Source organism: Rhododendron vialii, chromosome 13a (genome assembly GCF_030253575.1).
Source record: "Rhododendron vialii isolate Sample 1 chromosome 13a, ASM3025357v1".
In the NCBI taxonomy this organism is placed as follows: domain Eukaryota; kingdom Viridiplantae; phylum Streptophyta; class Magnoliopsida; order Ericales; family Ericaceae; genus Rhododendron; species Rhododendron vialii.
In genome coordinates, this window is record NC_080569.1 from 22,367,147 (window position 1) to 22,389,949 (window position 22,803).

The window sequence follows — 22,803 nt, forward strand, 5'->3', positions numbered from 1 at the left end:
ATGATTTTCTTTAACAGAGATGTATTCGTAACTTGAATTTCTTAATCACCTTTTGATGGAAACGTTTGTAAACACTAAACTTATTTGTACTTTCGTTAAATTTCGTTAAGTTTGGGGCCGGAGTGTCAATGATGTAATTTAGTTAAATTTGAAGTTGGTTTTGTAAGTTGGACTGTGGGGAACTTAGAACACTCTTTTGGGATATTATCCAAGGTTTTGAATACCGTTTCGGACATGGTACCGGATTTGTCACTGAAACGGTACGTACCGGTACTGGTATGTTATCGGGTACCATTTTTAGATTTATCGTTAAAAATAAAAAAATAATATGTACATATAGTTATAACCTTGTTTTTTTCCGTTACTTTAAGTCGTTAAGTCCTAGTAGACTATTGAAATTTAAAAAAATTCACTTAAAACATTTACTTTTAATAATCACTATAGCTGGACCATGGCATAAATTGCACTTGTAGTGCATAATTTTTCCCATCTCTTCTCTTTCCGTCAAAGTCAAAACCAACTGAAACCCCCGTAGTATCTCGATCCCAATCTCTCACCCCCGCCAACTGAAACCCCCTCCCCTCCCCAGGCAAAATACTCCGCCTGGAGCTCGAGAACTTCAAGTCCTACAAGGGCCTCCAAACCATCGGCCCCTTTTTAACTTCACCGCCATCATCGGCCCCCTTCTTTAACTTCAATCTCCGGTTCCTCGGCGTCCGCACGGGCTAGCTCAGGGGATCCTAGCTGAAGGACTTGATCTACGCCTTCATCGACAGGGAGAAGGAGCAGCAGGGGAGGCGGGCGTTCGTCCGGCTCGTGTACTAGCTGGGAAGCGGGGCTTGGATCTTCTTCTGGGTTCTGTTTGCAAAATACCGAACGAAATTTCCGGTAAGCCCATCTCAACCGAGATCGTCCGGATTAGCTGGTACCGACCGGTAAGGCCCGGTATTTAGACCGGAACGGTATTGAAGGCTTATGGTACCGGAATCTCACAAATCCGGGATGTACCGGCCTGTACGAAATGAGATTCACAACCTTGATATTATCTATGTAATGCGAAGACTTTTTTTCCGAAAAGGTTTATTTATTAATGTTAAAAATCGAGAACATGACACTAGAGCTCTTATAATCAAGTATCTACTCTATATGGTTCCAAATAAAAAGCAGACACTTAATTATGAAAGCCCTAAAGATAAAAATTAATTATGACCCTTCAGTGTAATATGATCAAACAAATAATATCTTTGCTTCAGTATAAATGGATTGAAAATTGGTGCACTTAATTTTTTTGAGAAGGTTCATATATTAAAAAATATGATTAAAAAATTAAATGCTCCAATTTTCAATCCGTATGAACTGATGCAAAGATCTTATTTTTTTATCATTTTATCCTAAGAGGTAATAATTATTTTTTGTCTTTAGGACCCTCATAATCAAGTATTTGTTCTACAGGGTCTTAAACAGGGCCTTACGTGTCATTTTCCGTCCAAATTTTTAATTTTCGTTATTTATTGGACTAAGTAAGTAACGGTATGATAGTAGAGGAGATGAAATCGTCAAATAGATAGTTTAGGGACTAAGTAAAAAAAAAGGTTCATAGTTTAGGGAATTAAAAAAAACTCATAAGAAAATAAATAATTGGACCAACTATAATAAATGTTTAATGATAAAGAAAAATCTCAATAAATTTTGAACTTTGAATTTTTTCTATTGGTTATTTAATTTAGTATTTTAAAGAATAAAATTTTCTTTTATACTTGTGACATGTTAATTGTACTTCCTCCGTCCTATTTTAAATGTCCCCAATAGCAAAAAGATAAAGAAACAGAAATCCTATTGGTACCGACGGGTACCATAGGGAAAATGTACCGACGGCCGCCGGACGGCCGTCTCCGGCCACCGGACGGCCGATCCGAGCCGTCCAAAAATTTTAAAAAATAAAATCGAGTGGGCTTACGCGAGAATCAATGGCATCCGAGGTGTGTAGGGTACTTGATCCGAGCACCCATTTTTCGTGTATATTTGTATATACGTGTATATACACGAAAAAGGGGTGCTCGGATCAAGTACTCTACACACCTCGGATGCCATTGATTCCCGCGTAGGCCCACTCGGTTTTATTTTTTAAAATTTTTGGACGGCTCGGATCGGCCGTCCGGTGGCCGGAGACGGCCGTCCGGTGGCCGTCGGTACATTTTCCCTATGGTACCGTCGGTACCAATAGCACTACTCCAAAAAACCTCAATAGCACTTTTAATTTGGTGTAAAAAGATTTTAAAAAAAAAGCTATAAAAGTATTTTTTTTGGGTTTTGAAAATGCACAAATTTCCATAAAAGACATTTAAAATAGGACAAATGGAGTATAACAATAGATTTTAATATCAAAAACGGGTGGCCAATGTAAACCAAACTATTTGTAATAAGGGTATGACAGTCTTTTATTCATTAATGTTAACACTGTTACGCCAATTTTTATGGCAAAGGGACTATATGCATATTACGTAGTAGTTTGTAAAGTAAGGGAAGTGTGAGTAATTTTTCGAACCATAGGGTGGATCAATGTATTTGTAAAAAACCTCAAGTTAGGTCAGCATAATTTACCCTTAAAAGTTTGAAACTGAAAATCCTACTCGCCCATTAATGTTCATTATCTTTCTTTGTTTTTTTAATCCAAAGCACACTTCATTAAAGTCGTAAAGGTAAATTACGGCCGGTTGTGTTCGGTTCACATTTTAGTTTAGTTTTTCAATCATTACCATATTTCTTTCTCTAATCATTACCATATTCTTCATTTCTTTCTCATCTCTCTATCTCTATCTAATCATTACTCATATATTCAATCATTATCCTATTTCTCAATCCACCCACTACAAAAACTAAACTAAACTAAACTCTCAACCAAATAAAGCCGACGATTCCTTCCAAATACAATGAAATGGAAACTAAAATCAACCCATCTCGGAGGATATTCACTCAAAACAAGGAGACAAAGAGACGATGGAGTCTATGTCCTAAGCCGAGTCGCAACTCACTACTCACCGCCTCTAAGGGTCGTTCACGAGGAGCTAGAAACCTATCCATCCACCCGCCTAGGACTGGCTAAGACAATTAAATCACAGACAAACAAATGCTAAACCGAAGGAAACATGAACGAACACAATGATACGCACCTAAAATTGCTTGATCGTGGTGCTTAAGTCCGTTAGTTTGAAGTGTTTTTAGCCTTTAATTGTCGTTTTTATTCAATATTGCTCCTAAGGTAGTTTGTTAAGTGTTTCAGGCAAAACGCCCTTAAAAGGTGTATTTTGAGTGCAAAGCCAACCCCCAAGTTAATTCAAGAATCATCGCCCGGTGGAACTGGTGCCAAAGTGACCAAAGAACGAAGGCGAGAAGCATCAGGCAAGCCAACGGTCGTCGAGTGTCAAGACTGGGAGGCTGGCTTGAAGATCCAGAGATAAGCTTCCCGTATCGATACGGATTTTTCCCGTATCGATACGCGTTGGTTATCTTGCCAAGCAAAGAGTCCCGTATCAATACGATCATAATCTGTATCAATACGGGATTGTTACGGGAGATTGGCCTTTTCAGCTTAACGATGTGGTATCGATACGTTGCTTAATCTGTATCGATACGGAGAGCTTTCGGCCAGATATTTTGCTACTTTTTGGGTTTTTCATTTATGGAATACTTGCCTTTTATAGTATGTTTTTAGATATTTGAAGAGAGAGAAACCCATTGTGTATAAATAGGGGTCTCCTCTCTCCCCTTTGCTATCTAGTTCTTTATTAGCTTTAATTTTTCCTCCATTAATGTTCTTTCAAGCTTTTCTAGTGTAATCTCTTAGAACTCAAGTAAGTAATTCTCGTTTGTTAATTTCTCGTTTATTAAAGTTGTTCCTACGGACTAGATCTTTTATAATATCAAGTTTGTTTTCGTTTTTATCGGTTAAAAGTCATGTCTCGTTTTTATGCTTTCTTTTATGCTTTAGCTATGTGTGAGTAGTCGATAGGCCAAGTCTCGGGGTAATCTTTCCCGAGTACTCAGGTGGTTATTTGGTTCTCAAACCTTCGGGCTTAAAATCATGGTTTTCGGAATCGGATTAACCTAGCCTTTTTGGTCTAAGCGAGGCGTGTTAACTCCTTGGTATGAAGTTTAGTCAAGCGGTCTTGGCAAGCGACATATTGAGGGCTCGTGGCCCCCTACGTGTTAGATACATTAGCAAAAATAGGTTGATTTAATTCCGATTAATCACATCTTCCGATAAATGTAGTCTTTTACAGCTAAATCTTCCGGGCGTGAGCACGCGGTCGTGACTCTCGCCTGAGTTATAATTGAAAACCGGTAACGGCTTAAGTCAAGGGTTAGACGAACCCTAGACTTGCCTCCTTTAAGTTAAACGAGCATTTTCCAGTCTTTTGCCTTGGTAATTTTCCACCGTTAGAAGTAAAATCAAGTTGGCCGTCTTAAACGCCACAATCCACCTTACAAAACCTACAATCCAATTAAGCTATATTCGAATTCTCTGTGGGTACGATCCCGGACTTTCGGTTATTATGCTACCGACGACCTAACTCTACGCTTGGGGTTTTCAACCTTATATTTGAAGGCGAGGTTTGAGGCGAAGCACACAACATAACAGAAAAATACAGCAAACATGGACTAGTCCACAAGCATGCCGGCCGAGGGGATTCGTAAGTCGCCGCCTTTCCGAATCGCTATTGGGTCTCGGCCAAAGCGGAGGAGATAAACATTTTCGGCGAGCCCTCGCTGGCACGAGTAGGCTCCGGGCACGAGAACTGAGTAGAAAACCTCTACTCCCTCACACCACGGCGCCGTCTGCTGCACTCCTCCTCTGTGTCTTCAACTCCCCAAGGCTGCTGAGCAAGGCTCCAGAGCCATGCCCCAACCGTTATCCTTCCACCACCGGCACACTTGAGTGAAAACTGTGGTTTATTCACCCACCACTGCACTAGCCGGATCTGGGGGAAACCCAAACCAGGAACAAATCCGGACAGGGGAAACCTGCCGGAGATACTCCGGTCACAACCGGAGAAACCAGACACTGAAACAGGAGAAAAAAATAGAATGCCCCCAATCTCCCCTCTCCATTATTTGAACAACCAAACCCCTAAACAACCACAACAAAACCACTGCACCACTGCCGCCGACACAAATCGAGCAGATATGGTAGAGACGGAAAGGGTCGAGCCCGGGCAAAGGGACCCACGGCCTCCCCCTTCATTGACCACAAAACACGAAACCCCCGACTGAGGGCAAGCAGAGTAAACGAAAATGGGGGAAATGGAGGCAGAGAAGGGGGGGGGGGGGGAGTCTTGGGTGGAGTGACTCTATGCACTTTCATCTGTGTTCTCTATGCACTTTCATTTGTGTTCGTAACATTTCTGATCTACTTAATACTACGAATATAGAGTAAATTTTTCCATCCATATTTTTCTGATATACGGTTTTAACATATATATTTTGCTAAATACAATCCCAATTAGTAATATGGTAGGGTGGAGGCGGCGGAGGGCAGGACCCCTCCGAAACCCTAGCTACTGAGGAAGAATCTTCCTATAGAGAGAGAAAATGAGAGAGAGAGAGAGAGGGGCTAAGAAGATTATTCAATGTTCATGATCTACAACGGCATTGCTGCGTGGAGTACATTAATAGAATAAAATGCCAAAAAATCTGCTCCTCTGTCTCAATTTGTTGATCCTAAGAAGTCTTGCAATTTGCCGAGCAAAAAAAAAAAAAAAGTCTTGCAATTTTAAAAGGAAATTGATTTTGTTATTTCTCTTTTTGTTAATGTCACTTATTTTCTCTCACAAAATAAATCATTTAATAAAGACACAAAGAGAAATGACATTAACAAAAAAAAGAGTGACAAAATCACTCATCTTTTAAAATGGAAAAATATTAATTACTTTATTCTAGCTTTTTGTCTAACTTGTCCTTCCGTACTCTGTAGGGTCGAGTAATTTTGGATGCAATTTTTTGGATGGATGGTGGAATACTACAGTATTACTAGTTAAGTACGAGCACATAATAGTAGTATTATAAAGATGACTAGGACACACAACAAATTGCACATATCTGGATACTACTGTAGGTGTTCAGTATCATCCACTGTGTAGGAGCCTACATATACCCGAAGAACACGCTTATATTGGACGGTTCCGAGTGACTCTATGCACTTTCTTTTGTGTTCTCTATGCATTTTCATTTGTGTTCGTAATATTTCTGATCTACTTAATACTACGAATATAGAGTAAAATTTTCCGTCCATATTTTTCTGATATACGTTGATCATTTTTAATGTATATATTTTGCTAAATACAATCCCAATTAGTAATATGGTAGGGGGAAAATTGAATACAATTGTGCTAGTGCCACAAACACTTATACAAAAATATACAAACTCTCTCACATTCGGTGTGGGGCATATAGACACTGCACGTACTCCATGTGTGTGAACTCCACACCCGGTAGGCATGAATGAATGTGTGTATTTGTGTGTGAGTATTGTTTGTGGTTCAAATGAATAGAGTATTTTGTGTCGGCCCAAATCCCTCGATAGCTGTTGGCCTGAGGTCCCGTTCCAAAAATTTTCTTAAAAAATAAGCGGCTTATTTCACATTTTCAAACTCAAAAATAAAGTAAATGAAAAATAATTTTTCAAATTTTTTTGCATCATATTCTCATCGAGATCATCCAAACAAGATCCATATTACATATTTTTAAATTTTAATAAACCCATGATTTTTGAGCTTGAAATTGTCTTTTTAAAAAATATTGACTTATTTTTTGTTCCGGAACGGAGCCTCAAGTTCCCAAAGGTGTGTGTCCTGATCATTATCCTATGGCTGCGGTTAAATTGGAGGGTAGTGAAGGCTGTGTGTGTGGCTCAAGAATTAACAATTCAGTTGCAGCAACTTGCAACTTGTGGAAAAAGCTTAGGGAGAATTTTTGGATAATAAAAGGGGAGGAAAATTGCCAAAGAGAGGATAACTGTTTTCCTCCGCTATTTTCTTGTGCTCATCATGAACTTTTGACCATCAATTCGACAATAAGTCATTCTCATTTGGGTTTTTTTTTTATTCAAAAAAATTCACATTTTGTTAATTTTTCGTCAATTTTTTAAGGATTATTGTTTCGTCATGACGAGAAAAATCTAAAAAGTAAAAAATTACGCTTAAAACCCAATTTTTTTAAATAAATACAAAAATAAGCCAAAATCTTTTTTGTCTTTATTAAAAAAAAGGTTTCGATCGTAATTTTTATACTTTTTAGATTCCTCTCGTCATGACGAAGCAATAATCCTCAAAAAAAAATTTAAAAACTAACAAATGCGAATTTTTTTTTTTGAATAAGGACAAAAAAAAGCCAAATGACTTATTAAGCCGAACAATACTCCTACATTACAAGGGAAAAAAAACCTATAAAAATTCTACTCTGTCTTTCGCTAAATGCTCACCAAATGGAGTGTCCATTACGGATGGGGCCGACTATTTATAACCACAAATTCATTATACGTAACATGTTTTAAAATAAATCACTTTTGGACAAAAATACCCCTAAAATTACTGCACACAACCCACTCCTCCTTCTCCCTTCTTTCTCCCCGTTACACCACCACTTCAGACTGCGCCACCATCATCACACCAGATTACCAGATTCGACGTGTTTCAAAGCCTAGAATTCCCAATGAAGGACTGTGTTTCAATGGGGAATTCTTGATTGGAAAAAAAACAGATGAAAACTCGATCCGAAAATGACGACGACGACGCCACCGATGCCACTGCAAAAACTAGTCACATCGCGCATTCACAAAATGCATAATACGAAGCATTATGCATTCGAAATCTGCTTTTTTAACAAAAAAAAAAAAGACATGACGCATCTTCATAAAGGGTTCGAATATTAGAATTTGAATTTTGTGGACATTTTTGAAAGTTAATTTCTGATTTTTGTAGCGATTTTCGGAATTGAGTGTGTGTTGTTGTTGATGGCGGTGATGGTTGTAACTAGAGTTGAGGGGCGGTGATGGCAGTTACTGGAGTTGGCGATGGCGGTGATGATTGTGGCCAACGGTGGTGGCGATACTGGTGATGGAGGTGGTGATTGTAGCCGACGGGTGTGGTGGAGGAAGGATCGTCTAGAGTGGTGGTGGACCACGGTGGTTATGGAGGATTTGGTGGTGGTGCAAGGGAGGGGGCAATTTTGAAAGTTATGAATATTTGTTAGGTTGCATATAGCAAATTGTTTAGAACATTCTATATATAATAAATTTGTGATTGCAAATAGTCGGCCCCTTACGGATTCGGGGAGGCCTACTGTATATGAGGGACAGCAGGGGCAGCCGTATGAGGAGCGTCGTGGTTTCAAGCTGACAAATCATTCCATCGCTTTAGTCCTTGTTTGGCATTGTGGGCATAACCTAAGACAGAAAGTCTGCCACTCAAATAATTCATGCACAAATTGTGCACAGATTTTTTATGAGGTTAACTATGGTCTCATATAAACGATTCTAGCCGTTCATTAAATGTAAAACATTTTTTCAAGGGTCCCCGTGAAAAATCAGCTCAATCCGATACTTATAGGTGCTCAATCCAACCATTTAACTTTTCATTATCCTGAAATTTCAATTAAAAATTAGATGATTAGATCGAGAATTTATATGTATCAGATTGAGCTGATTTTTTATGAAGGCTCTTGAAAAAGTATTTTACATTTAATCAACAGCTCGAATCGTTTATTTGAGACCAACAAAAAATCTGCCCACACAGACAAAAAAAAAATGCAATCTGTGTGCTTTTGTCTGTATGGTAGCAGCTTTACCTAAGAACCTATATCCACCTGTCAATTGTCATCCTTGCAATTTAAATGCAAGCAATATGTTTGGCTTGGGTTTTTGGCTTTTGGTTTCCTTCTTTTGTACTGTAGTTATTATTTTGTCTTTTCTGATCCTTAAATTTTGGGTTAACATTTTTTTTTGGGTAAACGTTTCATCATTATTCAATTAGTCAGATTGGAAAAGAAAAAATTATAGACAAAAAAGTTTAAAAACTTTAATATGGAAGTAAGCAAAGAAAATTTTCTAACTTTTTTAATTCTGTAAAAACTTTTAATTGAGGTACATATGTTTTATGACATTTGACGTTCCTCCCAACGAAATGAGTTTGATTATAAATTATTTTTCACCAAAGATTTAAAAGTTTTCTAAAGTTAAAACAAGACGACGTGAAAATTTAGTTCAAACTGGGGGTGTGTGTGTGTGGGGTGGTGTTTAATTTTGTTCTTGAAATTTCATCTCATTTGCTAGTTTTGTGGATTGTTCGTACATTTCGCCCAGAAGAATCAGAAAATAAAAAATATGAAACGGGGGGGGGGGGGGGGGCTGGGGGGTAAGCTCATCTTATACTATATCATATTGGTTTGTTCTTGAACTATATCATATTGGTTTGTTCTTGAAATTTCATCTCATGTGCTAGTTTTGTGTCAATGTTTTGTGGATTGTTCCTACGTCTTGACCAGAAGAATCAAAAAATATAAAATATGAACCAAACTAATGTTTTTCATTAAAAAGAAAAATAGATTAATTTTAAACCTTGCGAAGAACATTTGTCATACCGAAATCAGTATATATAACTTAAAGGTCCATTCATCTTGGAAAAAAACCACTTTGACACACGAATCCGAACCCATTTATTCCACTTGTCTCAAGATTAATGAATTCTTAAATCATATCTACCGACGTCCAATACATAAGAATTTTTGTACAACTAATATTCTTGGCGCGGTATAAAGAGTGAAGGATTCAGCCTATCTTTGTGGAAATGGGAAGAATAAAAAAATGTGCCCTCTCTAGAAAAGAAAAGGAGGAATAAACCAAGACCATGTATAAAAGAAGGATTATTCCATTTGCACCATTTTGATTCCAGTTCCTCCACACCATGAGTTTTGGAAATCAACAGCGACCACCACGAGTTCAAGATATAGCTAGCCACATACAAAATGGGATATACGCCGTACGTAAAACCAAAAAAGGAATCGATTTTTAAACAAAACAATTCAAAAAGGGTTTGATTTTTAAACTGAAGTTTTTGGTGGGTGCTCACTCGACAGATTCCGTAGGACCCTACAATACTAGTCAAAGGCTCAAAGGACCATGATAGCAAAGTTTTTTTTCTGAGGTCATGGAGATCGCAATTATGGTTTCTTTTCTTTTCTTAAAAACAAAAGAAAAAGAAAAGAAATGGTGGGCTGATCGAGTAGATATCTCTTGTTTCCGCAGCACATCATGGCTGACTTTTTTGAATTGGACCACCACGAAAAGATGCGTAGTTAATGCACTGAATTTGGACCATATCGATCGAATGGTTCATTTTATCCGGACCCGGGACCCTGCCTAGTGGCATTCCTGCCAAGCGGTCAATCTGGCCGTTCATCTCGAAATCAACGGCTTGGATCGAAAAATCTTTTTCTTTTTCCTTTTTTTTATTTTAAAATCCTTTCGATACCTTTACATCTGGGCCGTTCAAAACACTTTTGGACGTCGAGATGTGCTCTGCACCCCTGCTTGGCAGGGTCTCCAGGTCCCGTTTATCCGGCTATCAGCGCAAACTCATTTCTAATTTGGATGAGGCTGCTTCCGGATTTTGTAGGAGGGTGTTCAAAAACTACTTTTACTATTATACTTGATATGCTCTGCTAATCAATTACTAATAATTATGCACAAGATCTCATATATATTAGTGTGATCAAATAACATAACGGTGCATAGAATCACAATTAACGAGTTTTCGTACTTTGAGCTAAGCCGACACCTTGATCCAATGATATACATCTGAAGGAAATCGAGGCAAATATAGCAGTTGGCATGAACAATTTTTTGAAAGATATTCTTCGATCTCATTTCGTCCCTATCTGTATATGATAAGCATTTTTATCGTAGTTATGAATCCGAATGAAAATTGTACAAACAAACTGGGATTCACTTAGAAATATTTTGAGTGTTAGTATCAAAATACTTTTTGTAGAAGGTGAATCTTGAAACATGGTTCAAGAAATTTAATGCTATGGATAGTAAATGAATACGTTTTATGTACTGTATGCAATGTAAATTTGAGAGAGAAGACATAGTACAATATTGATACCAATAGATTTTTCCTCTTTTTATTTTTTATTTATAGCATTATGAGTGTGGGTTAATTAATTTGTATGAGCTAGTGTGTTAGGTGTTCAACTATGAGTTACTACTTGGGATGATGGTTGTTCATATTATTAAGCAATATATTCAAAAAGAACCTACATAAAATTAATACTAGAAATTTCAAAAAAAAATAAAAAATGAGGATGTTAATTGCCCACCCAGCGGGGGTTCACAGCGTTCCTCGCGGCAGCTTCGGATTCATTAAGGTGTGGTGGCAGATCGGGTGAATCCTTTATAAAGATTGCCCACCTAGCTAACAAGAAAATTCTTTAGGTCTCGGGTGGCTTAGTGTCAGTGTGCTATTGATCCTTTTAATTTTTGTAATCTTTTATAAAGGTTAATAAATTCTTTTTGCTTAGAAAAAAAAACTGTACACAGTACACCCAAGGCTGGGTGTGCAGTCGCCACTGATCAATCTTTCCACCCTAGATTAATTTTAATATTTACATCTGGAATCTCACGAATGGAATGTTACAACAACCTAAAATTAATAAATTCTTTTTACTTAGAAAAAAAAAAAAAGTTGCACACCCAAGGATGGGTGTGATGTGTGTGCAGTCGCCACTAATCAATCTTTCCACCCTAGATTAATTTTAATATTTACATCTGGAAATTTCTCACGAGTGGAATGTTACAACAACCTACGCAACTTTAAATATTGGGGAGGTCCATATCAAATGAAAAAAAAAAATTCTATATAGTAATTTGTTTTTATGACATTGACTAAAGAAGCAAAAATTTCCTCCATTCATTAATAGAGTGTCATCGAATCGGGATGAAATTTTGATTAGAAAACTATTTCTTTTTTACATACCGGTTTTTTTAAAATTTCCCACACTTATTGTTTTAATCAGAATTTTTTTTCTTATAAATCTTTGAAAATGATTATAAAGATTTAACGGATTAAGGGCACATCGGCAAAACGCCACCCGAGAACCAAACTCAAAAGAAGCCAATGAGCCAACCAAAACATGAACCCGGGGTGAGTGTTGCGTAGCTCCGTGTTGCGCGGTCACCGGCATCGGTCCGACGATCGGAGACGTCCATTGCGTAGAGCTCATCGAGTATTACAAGTGTTCCAAAAATCAACTCAATCAAATATCGTTAACTGCCTCATCGGAACACATATAACTTGAAAAGAAACAATGCAGTGGTTTTTGATCCAATGTTTCGTATCCATTAAGATTATTTTTTTTTTCAAGTTATATGTATTTCGATGAGGCACTTAACAATATTTGATCGAATTGATTTTTGGTATACTTGTAGTGCTCCACGAGCTCTACACAGTGGATATCTCCAATCGTCGGACTGATGCCGACAAGGCTGCGCCGACGGCCGTGCAGCACCCACCCCGGTTCCCCAAAACATCACAAAGAAAAAACAAAACCGAAACATTCATTGAATTTTCCCACACTTAACTATTCCAGAAAACCTATGTCAACTAAGAGCTGTGCTACGTGCACAGACTGCTGTGCACAGCAGTCTTTTTCTCCCGCCCCGGATCGCAGAAAGATGATCGGAGCCGCTCATTTTGTTCAAAATATGTCGTTTAAGGTCTCTGTAAAAAATGAGCTTCGTTCGATATCGTTAGAGGCGTTAACAAAACACCCAAAATCACTTCAGAATTTAGCCTAAATTCTGAAGTGATTTTGGGTGTTTTGTTAACGCCTCTAACGATATCGAACGAAGCTCATTTTTTACAGAGACCTTAAACGACATATTTTGAACAAAATGAGCGGCTCCGATCATCTTTGTGCGACCCGGGGAGGGAGGAAAAGGCTGCTGTGCACAGCAGTCAGTGCACGAATCATTTCTGGTCAACTAATTACCAAGCAATATTATCTGTAACTTTGACTAGATCGGTGTAAAATATGACTTTTTCTGAACAATTTGTTGTTTTTCTCTCCCATTCGGTCAAGGATCGGTTCTCCCTTGATATGATGCAAATTCAATGGAAACAGTACTGGAGCTCATTTTCTGAATTTTTTTTTTATTGTTTTTCAGTTTTTCTAGCCTTATGTTACTTATGCGTTAATTTTGATTCCATTGTTGAGTCGTTCAAACCTTGTTCGGTTTGAATTTTGAGAGAGATTTTTAAAAATAATATTATTACTAATGCGTTAATTTTGAGCCACATTCTTTCAAGTGGTTGTTGGCCACTCTAGTATAGTATAATCTGCTTGGCATGAAGTGGAGTGGTGTAAACTGGTGTGGTTTAAATACCATGTGCCCAGATGGAACATGATTCTTTGGAGGATTTTCAGATTGTGTCTGTGTGCTATGTGGTAATGGGACTTGGCGGGCTGCTGTTCCTAAGATAGCAGCATTCACCAGCGCTCAATCTCACCGTCCAAAAGTGTTTTGAACTGTCCGATGAGTTCTTTTAAAATTTGGACCATTGATTGTCGAGACAAACGATGAAATTGGGCGATACTGACTGCTGCTATCCCTAAGGGACAGCAGCCCCCAAGTCGGCAGTAATGGGGTGGAAAGCCATGACCGTCTATTCTTTGCCTATTCTTTTTCTGCTCAAATTTTGGTCATGTCTTATGCAAGAATGATGTGCATAGAGGGACAGTTGGTCAAATTTGGGGTCATTTATCATAATCTTTACTAGTGAGTTAATTTTGATTCTATTGTTGAGTCGTTCAATGATAATGTCGAAACCGTAAATTTGTGTCGTAAATTTTCTTCATAAGAGTTTCGAACTCTACACATGATCCAAGTTTTTAATGATGTCAACAAAGAACAGTTAATTTTTTTTTTTTTTTTTACCTTACCAAGTTCTTTATGATTTTATGCATAAAGTGGTTGTTTTGGTTGTGTTTTCTGGGCGTTATAAAATTATTTTACCTTACCCAAAAACAAACAAACAGTTTTGATAATGTCATTATACCATGATCCAAGACCAATTAATTATTTCATGGTTACTTTAAGTGATTTAAGCCCAATCCGTCTCCTCTAATGTGTTGGATTGGACCTAAGTAATGGGCTAATCCAGTATTTAACTGAAAGATCTGTTGAAGTCCAACTTAACCTTAAGCCCAATTTGTAAATTTTGGAAAGTGACAATTAGCTTAAACCAAGGTTTTGAATCTTGTATCATATCGGCTGTTACGTACTGGTATTTACCAAATCCAGTACACTTTTAATTTTGTTCCGGTTGAAATACTGGTTGGAATTATACCTAATTTAAGCCTTAAACTAGTAAATGTAATTCTATAATAATGGTATCAAAGAGCTGTGATTGAATCATTCCTTCATCTAGATTTATTTGGTCTCAAGTCACCATCCAATGCATTATGCAAAACGATAGCTACAACGGTCTCATTTCAATGATTCAAACATTAATTTTGTACTCCCTCCGTCCATTTTTTAGAGTTCAGTATTCCATTTTGGGCTGTCCCTTAATAAGTGTCCATTTTGTAAAGTTAGTAGGTAAAAGTTGGTGAATTTTTCATTTTGCCCCTAAAAGTAGATTTCATTTTGAAAAATTAGTGAGTAAAAATATAATAATGATATTTACATAGAGGGTAAGGAGAGAAAGTGGAAGTAAAAGTTAATGTGAAAGGTGTAATAATAATGTCTTTTTAATAAGTTGGAATTACGAAGCAAAATACTTAAAAAGGGACGGAGGGAGTACGTTTTTAAGTGTAAATCATCCACGCCAAAAGCAAGTTAATTGTATATCGTTATCTATCCAAATCGATATCTACATATCTGTCTTGAACTCTGCCAATTCATTTCTCTCAAAACAAAATATGTTCCAACCATACACTTAATTATAATTAACTGATTCGATTTTTTGTGGAAATAATTTACATGTTAAAACCTACCAAAAGAAGCACTTAAAATAGATAAAATAATGAGTCTTATTTTATATCTGTCGAAAAATCAGTCAAACTAACATTCACAAAAGGCGAACAATCAAGAAAACAATAAAAACGCAAAACACAAATGTTATACCGAGTTTTCTAACTGTACAATTGAATACATCCACTGCTCCAATTAGATCAAATAAGACTTTATAAAACCAACATCACATGAGAATCATAGAACATCCTAATTATTTGGGGGAAAGCACCCATGAGAAGCAAACTTCTCCCTTCCATGACAAGCAAAGGGCGGTGCCAACCATTATTAAATTAGATCTAGAGTTGAAAATCCAAACAAGATGGAGGTCAAAGGAAAAATATCCAACAAAATCCCACAGTTGACAAGACCAAGCCAACATAGAAAAATAGAGCCCAAGATCCGTGTGGTCCTGAAATTAAAGGCACGATTTTTCTGGATGAAAGTCCATTTTTAAGTATCGGCAATATGAATGCAGCTAGCAAATGAGAATCAAAAATCAAGTGGCAAAAAAAAAATGTATGACAAATTAACCACACAAAATTAAAGAATCCCATAATCTTGGACTTCCCTTAATTCGTTTAGCAATATAAGAGTTTTTGTTTTTGAGCAGATAGTATGAGAGATGAATAGTCATAGATATGGTCATTTCGCACATGATCACTTGTGACATTTCCACGCGACAGATCGATAATGGATAACTGATAGTACTGCAATTGCAAATACTATTCAATGCTTCAAGATAATTGCTCCGGGATACACAAACATTTAACCCAAACTCCCGATGCGGAAATCAGCTCAAATCACAGGCCTAAGAGCCTTACCCCCGATGCTATTGGACTAACGGGCCTGAGACCTGAATCTAGCTAGCCCCTGCACGGGGGCGGGCCAAGATCATTTATCTTTTCTCAACACATAAGGGAGTTTGCATTAAGTATGTGTGTGTTTTTAAGAGGGTTCTCGTACTCCTTCCTAGTCATCAATTGCTTAGTGGAGGTGGTAAGTGGAATTACTCTTTTACCCTTCTGTGTCACAAAAAAGATTACTGACCCTAGTTTGTAGGCCTATCAATGGGCCAGATCCGATCCGAATCTAATAAGACTCGAATCCGATAGTTGTAATCCGGATTCGAAAACTTTTTTACTTCAAAAATTTTAGCAAAAATAAATATTTTCCAAAAAAAAAATTTAAAATAAAAATACAGCTTACGACGTACGGCAGCCATGACAGTTACCGCATCACAACATATTACGCCGTAAGCAATAATATAATTTTCTAAATTTGGGCCGCACCCCTGCAATTTACGTACTCCATTTTACACCTTTTTACTTCAAAATAAGACAGTTAAATCCTTGAAACTTGAGTCAAGTGTCAATTTGCCCCTTCTCTGTGGTCTAATTTTAGGCTCCGTTCCAGAACACCTTCTTAAAAAATAAGTACTTATTTCACATTTTCAAACTCAAAAATAATATAAATGAAAAATTATTTTTCAATTTTTTTTTCACCGTATAAAAGATCTCAATGAGATCTATCAAACAAGATCCATATTGATAGAAAAATTATTTACGTAAACACATAATTTTTGAGCTTGAAATTGCCTTTTTAAAAAATAAGTACTTATTTCCGTTTCCGGAACGGGGCCTGACTGTATCTCTCTCTCTCTCAATGAATGACAATAATGTCAAGTTTTAACCCAAATATGAGACATTGTGTTTTTTCTTCGAAATCATCTAAGAACTGATATTTGGATCAAAATTGATATGAATTAAAAGTCAAAAATTGATATGAATTAAAATTGATATGAATTAAAAGTCAAAAATTAATCTCCTCTTCTCCCCCTATTTATATTATTAGTAGTATGTTTGACTTTGATATTTGGATAAAAATTGATATGAATTAAAAGTCAAAAATGCTAACGTGGGAAAAATAAAAAGTCAAAATTCAAAGACCCGCGGGGTATTAACGTGTAACATGCTACTTGCACATACATTTGTGCACATATCATGCATATACATTTTTGTGAGGCCCATATCGGAATCCTACAAAATGATTTAAACTGCATATCTTTTTTAAAATATTTTTACCGTGTAGTCTAGAGAAGAGAGTATTTTCGATGTATACGACGTACGGCAGCCATGACTATTCAGCATTCCGTCAGTTACCGCATCACAACATATTACGCCGTAAGCAATAATATAATTTTCTAAATTTGGGCCACACCCCTCAATTTACGTATTTTACACCTTTTAACTTCAAAATAAGACAGTCGAATCCTTGCAACTTGAGTCAAGTGTCAATTTGTCCCTTCTCTGTGGTCTAATTTTAGTGACTGTATCTCTCTCTCTCTCTCTCTCTCTCTCTCAATGAATGACAATAATGTCAAGTTTTAAACCCAACTATGAGACATTGTGTTTTTTCTTCGAAATCATCTAAGAACATGCATGTCCATCAGATCTTTTAGTGTTGCTGCTAAGGCTCCTCTAGCTATGGTCTTCCTCCATTAGTGTTGATGTATAATTAAAAATTACTGTTCTTGAATCTAGTGCATGAGTTACTTGTCACTATCTATATACCTAGAATGTAGAGATGAACGAGAGAGAGAGAGAGCCAAAGAAGGGTTTAATAGGAACGCCACTGTGGAGTTAATCAAACTAGCAGATCAAGAGAGGGAGTACGGGATAGGAGGGATATATTTAAAAATACATTGAGTACCTTTTATCCTTTCTTTTTTTAAATACTCCTACTTTTTATACTTTAACTAACACTACCAAATGTACATTAAAATGACGAATGCACCATTGTTTTAATTATCTAACAAACTCACTCCTCATTATATGTACAATTTTAGATTTCATTTTTTGACACTTAATTTTTGTCATATAACACATTCTTAACCCAAAATAAAAAAATAAAAATCAAAGTGTCTAATGGAGATGCTAGAAACCCATCACCAACAGTACTACCATTCATGTATATCCTCTTCTCCTTCATGTCTCCTTAATCTATGCTCAAATAAACAAAGTCAAACATGTTAAAGGGGGTAAAGTAGGATTCTTGTAAAGGTTAGGGGTGCAAAATGTGGTTTACCCAACGTACGTTTGACTAGTTCTTTTGTAGCTGGCCTTTTATTCAGGATTCAGAAAGCTATATATACGTACTTGTGCTTGGTGTTTACATGCATAATCATTCCCACGGCTTTGTCTGCTCTTCTCCTCTCCTCTCCGTAAGATTTGTGTTGCCTTTCTCTCCTCTCACTGTCTCTCCCTATATTTTTATTTTTAAAATCTATTTTTTGTATCGGGATTTCATTCTGAAATTGCTACTATAAACATAGTACGTATAAGGTTGTTGGAATTTTTCTAATCTCTAGATATATATATTCACGTCGAACGAGTATTATTAAATTATAACTCATCCAAAAACTTAAGCTAATAAAGAGAGGAGAAACTTTATTACGTATTTAAGTTATCAACAAGTATATCCATATAGGTGGAGACGGACGGAAGGAGGGGTTGAGGTGGTAGCCCATATAAACTTTGCAAAAATATATGCATGTATACAAGACATGCAAAGTAGTTTTATGATGAAATGTACGTACTTGTTAAAATATTTTTGGTGCATAATTGTCTTAATTTTGATGAACTAAACCTTTTGAGAAGACGTTCATTTGTCATGTTTGATTCGTTTAACCAATCGCGCAATTATCGTAAAAGAAAATTTGATAGGTACACAATTGAGTTGGCCATGCACCCATGCACGCTCGGCTTCTTATAAGTGGAGTCAATCTTTGCGAAGGCGCAATTTATTTCAATCCTCCTTGTTCAATAATTTTCGTCTTGAGTTGTATATCTATCGGTTCCATTTACAAATGATTGGAGTCTTCAAGTTTGAAAATGATCAAACTTATCGTTATAAATTTTTTCCTTCCATGCATTTTGAATTTGCTTTCCTGGTGTCACTTTTCTTATTTCTTTTAATTGTTTACGTTAACTTACATTTGACCTCCCGTGAAGTATTCAATTATTATACTAATTATTTAACTATAAAACAAATGTTTTTTCTTTCATCACCCTCTTCCTCCTCCTTTGCAGGTATACAAACGATTTCAATTTTAGACTTTTTGTTCCTTATGGCCCCATCACTTCACCCTCGTCGGAAAGATTTCTTGCTCAATCACCATCTCCTCCTGATTCTGATCATTTGCGTTTTGCTTTGTTGCGAGGTAAATAATACATATATATAGCCATAATAAAGCTGGACCTTTCTCCTGGTCTGCTCAGTTATTATAATTAATGTACGATAGTTTGCAACATGCACTTTAGATATAGGTACATTAAGATGAGTATTATGTCTTGTTATTTGTATCAGCGTGCTATTGGAAGCAGACACGCACGTTTATTAGCCCCGGCCAAAGCTCCCTCCGATGAAATCTTGGAATGGCCAACGAAGGATAACCGCAGGTTCTTACGTGCTGTGTATCGTGTTGGCGACCTTGATCGCACCATCAAGTATGTCAAGTAGCAACTTTATATAGCTCAACCAACTCAAAAGAACAAATTAAATTAAAAAAGAGCGTATAATTAGTGTTTGATTTATTGTTCTCATTAATCATTTATCATTTTGTTGTGTTATTAGGTTCTACACAGAAGGTTTTGGAATGAAACTTTTGAGGAAGGGAGACTTTCCAGAAAAGAAATATTCAAATGCCTTCCTCGGGTTTGGGCAGGAAGAAACTACTTTTGTAGTTGAACTAATATACAGTATGTCGACACTCTTACCTACAAATTAGTATTTTTTTTTTCAGTTTGGTAAAATATTAAAGGAAGAGATCAAGAGTTGAACATGCGATCTAGAGGTTAGAGTGCACACCTTACCACTGAACCAAGTTATCCCACCTCTTAAAGGATCCAGCTTCTCTGCAATTAGATTGCAGGGAAGCTAGCCTTTGTAGTCCCATCTTAGCCGTTCCTCTCAGCAAATTGTCCAAATTCTAAAAAGACTTTTTCCGGAAAGGCACAAAATCTAACCTTTAAAATAACTTTTGGACTGCTGAGATTACATAGACTGCTCTCTACAGTCCAAACACATATTGCAGAAAAGCTTGATTCTTTCTTTAAGTGGTGTAAGTTCTTGCAATGGAGTACTAATACATATATATAAACCAAACCGAGCTTTAGTGTCTCAAACAAATAGGGTTGGTTTCATGAATTATATGTTTTTCATTGAGTTTTATCCAGAGCTATCTATTCACTTAGATTTAGTAAGCCCAAATCCTTTCGCATGAATCAAACATGCACGGCAATGGAGTGAGATGTATATGGTTAATTAATATTCGCGAATCATTTTAGCATTGGAAAATGAGTTGTTCTTTTCCTTTCCTCAACAGTATACTTCTGCTACCTTTAATCAAACATGACTTTTGTTAAACTTGCCCTGAAACTGATTTGCAGACTATGGAGTGGACAACTATGACATAGGAACAGGATTTGGCCATCTGGGTATTTCAACTACGGATGTAAGCACCAGTACTGCATACACTGTTCGAACACTCATCGATCGCGAATTACTTGAATTTCATCATGAGGGCTGATGTATTTGCTTTGGTCCCTCTTTACATTTAGGTTTACGAAATGGTCGAAAACGTAAGGGCCCAAGGTGGGATTATCACACGGGAGCCTGGTCCAGCTGAAGGTGGTGCAATGGCCATCGTTGCTTTTGTGAAAGAGCCAAATGGCTACGAATTCGAATTACTCCAGAGACAACCCACTCCTCAACCACTTTCCCAAGTAATGCTTCGCGTCGGTGATCTCGATCGTTCCATCAACTTCTACGAAAAGGTATGGTGATATATAGTAGTTGTCTAATCTTCTGTTTGAATTTCATGTGTTCGATCGGCGAATGTATGCACAAACATGCATGCACCAAATAAATGATTTTTGTCGCGGTTTTTAAATTTGTCAGGCCTTGGGGATGAAGCTGCTACTCAAGTTTGACAGGCCTGAACTGAACGTAAGCATCGTCATCTCTCATTGATTCATCACGATTCAGGACATATATATATATATATATATATATATATATATATGCGTATTAAGTAGCGCCAAATTACGAGTTTTGTCACTTGTATTGTGCAGTACACCATAGGCATGGTGGGGTACGGTGACGATCAGTACGAGACGACTGTTTTGGAGTTGATTTACACCTACGGCGTTACTCGATATACCAAAGGAAACGCTTATGAACAGGTTTGTTATTTCTCCACAAATTTAGTACATACCCCTTAATTAATTTGCATCTCATTTCTCGGTGATCTTCATCCTCTTTATCTCTCGGTCATGCCGGCCATCGACGGATTTGATCGGACTTGTTGATGTAGGTTGTCATTAGTACGGATGATGTGTACAAGAGTGCCTTGGTTGTTAACCTAGTATCCCAAGAGCTTGGAGGAAAGATAACTCGACGACCAGGACCGATTTCTCCTAGAATCAACACCAAGATCACCTCCTTTCTGGATCCGGATGGTTGGAAGATTGTAAGTTTTTTCCGTAGTAAATCATACGGCCCTCGTCCTTCTTCTTTGTGATCATTTTTCTGGCCATTTGTTTGTACGTAGTTACTGATCATGGGTTTCTTCCTGTACGTGGTACTGTTGTAGGTTCTGGTGGACAATAAAGATTTTCTGAAGGAACTGAAGGAGGAGGAGTGAATTAATTGCAATGGGAGCAATTAATATTTGACGCGTTTATTTCTTCTTTGGAATTTGTATAGCATGTAAAAAGCTTCAGGCTATGATCTCCTTGAACAGGAATTAAACTAGCAATACCTGTAATATCAATAAGTTAATTAGTTCGACCAATTGTTACGGAAAGTTAAGAATTTTTATTTTTTATTTTTTTGATTTCAGGTTGTATCTAGTGTTTTTTGTTTTTGTAATTTCAGGTCGTATCTTGGGAAAGAAGTCATTTTATCCCGCTGATTTTGTCTTTCCTAAACATTTTTTCATAACTGTCTTATTGTTTGGCTTTTCTGATTTTTCTCATCTAGAAAACTTGAAAAATAAAATTGACAAAAACATTCGTAGAACTACTAGAGATAATTAAAGTAAGCCAATTTTGGAAAAGATTGTAGGGATACCTTAGAGGTCGGGCTTATGGCAACAATTCATTCCTCATTTAACTCCTACGCACGCAAATCACTTACCTGGGGAAAAAAAGAAACGAAGCAAACTCTCATAATATTACTATTCCACATATACCCTTCAGCATGTTTTTGTTCCCAGTGACCAACTTCTCTCTTTGATAAACCCAATTTCCTCTCTCTCTCTCTCTCTCTCTCTCTCTCTCTCATCGGAGAAACTCGCCATGGGACCAGGCAATGTGGCAACGAGATCGTTGTTGACTATGAGAAAGAGGCAAAACAGTGAGAAAACGTAATGAAAAAGACCAAGACAAATTATCACATCCAAATAAGGGAGCCGAGCGGACAATAATTTTCTGAAAATCAGATGTATTTGTCCATGATTAAAGGCTCCGTTCCGCTTTCTCCAAAAAATAACTTTTTCAAAAAAAAGGTAATTTCAAATTTAAATATAACAAAAATGAAAAATAATTTTTCAATTTTTTTTGCAACGTTTAAAAGATCTCAATGAAATCTATCAAACAAGATCCATATTGGTAGAAAAATTATTTGCGTAAATACATAATTTTTGAGCTTGAAATTGTTTTCTTTTTCAAAAA

At 36.8% G+C, this 22,803-nt stretch overlaps 1 protein-coding gene across 1 annotated transcript; it reads left to right on the forward strand.

The window, feature by feature from the left end:
• Nucleotides 1-18,261: 18,261 nt before the first annotated feature.
• On the forward strand, nucleotides 18,262-22,025 carry LOC131315280 (lactoylglutathione lyase GLX1-like). The gene is made up of 10 exons (XM_058344426.1): nucleotides 18,262-18,290; nucleotides 19,159-19,289; nucleotides 19,436-19,575; nucleotides 19,703-19,827; nucleotides 20,518-20,582; nucleotides 20,689-20,904; nucleotides 21,029-21,076; nucleotides 21,202-21,312; nucleotides 21,444-21,599; nucleotides 21,723-22,025. Exons 2-10 carry the CDS (start codon nucleotides 19,197-19,199, stop codon nucleotides 21,771-21,773), a joined length of 1,005 nt encoding a protein of 334 aa, XP_058200409.1. The 5' UTR covers nucleotides 18,262-18,290; nucleotides 19,159-19,196; the 3' UTR covers nucleotides 21,774-22,025.
• Nucleotides 22,026-22,803: the final 778 nt, after the last annotated feature.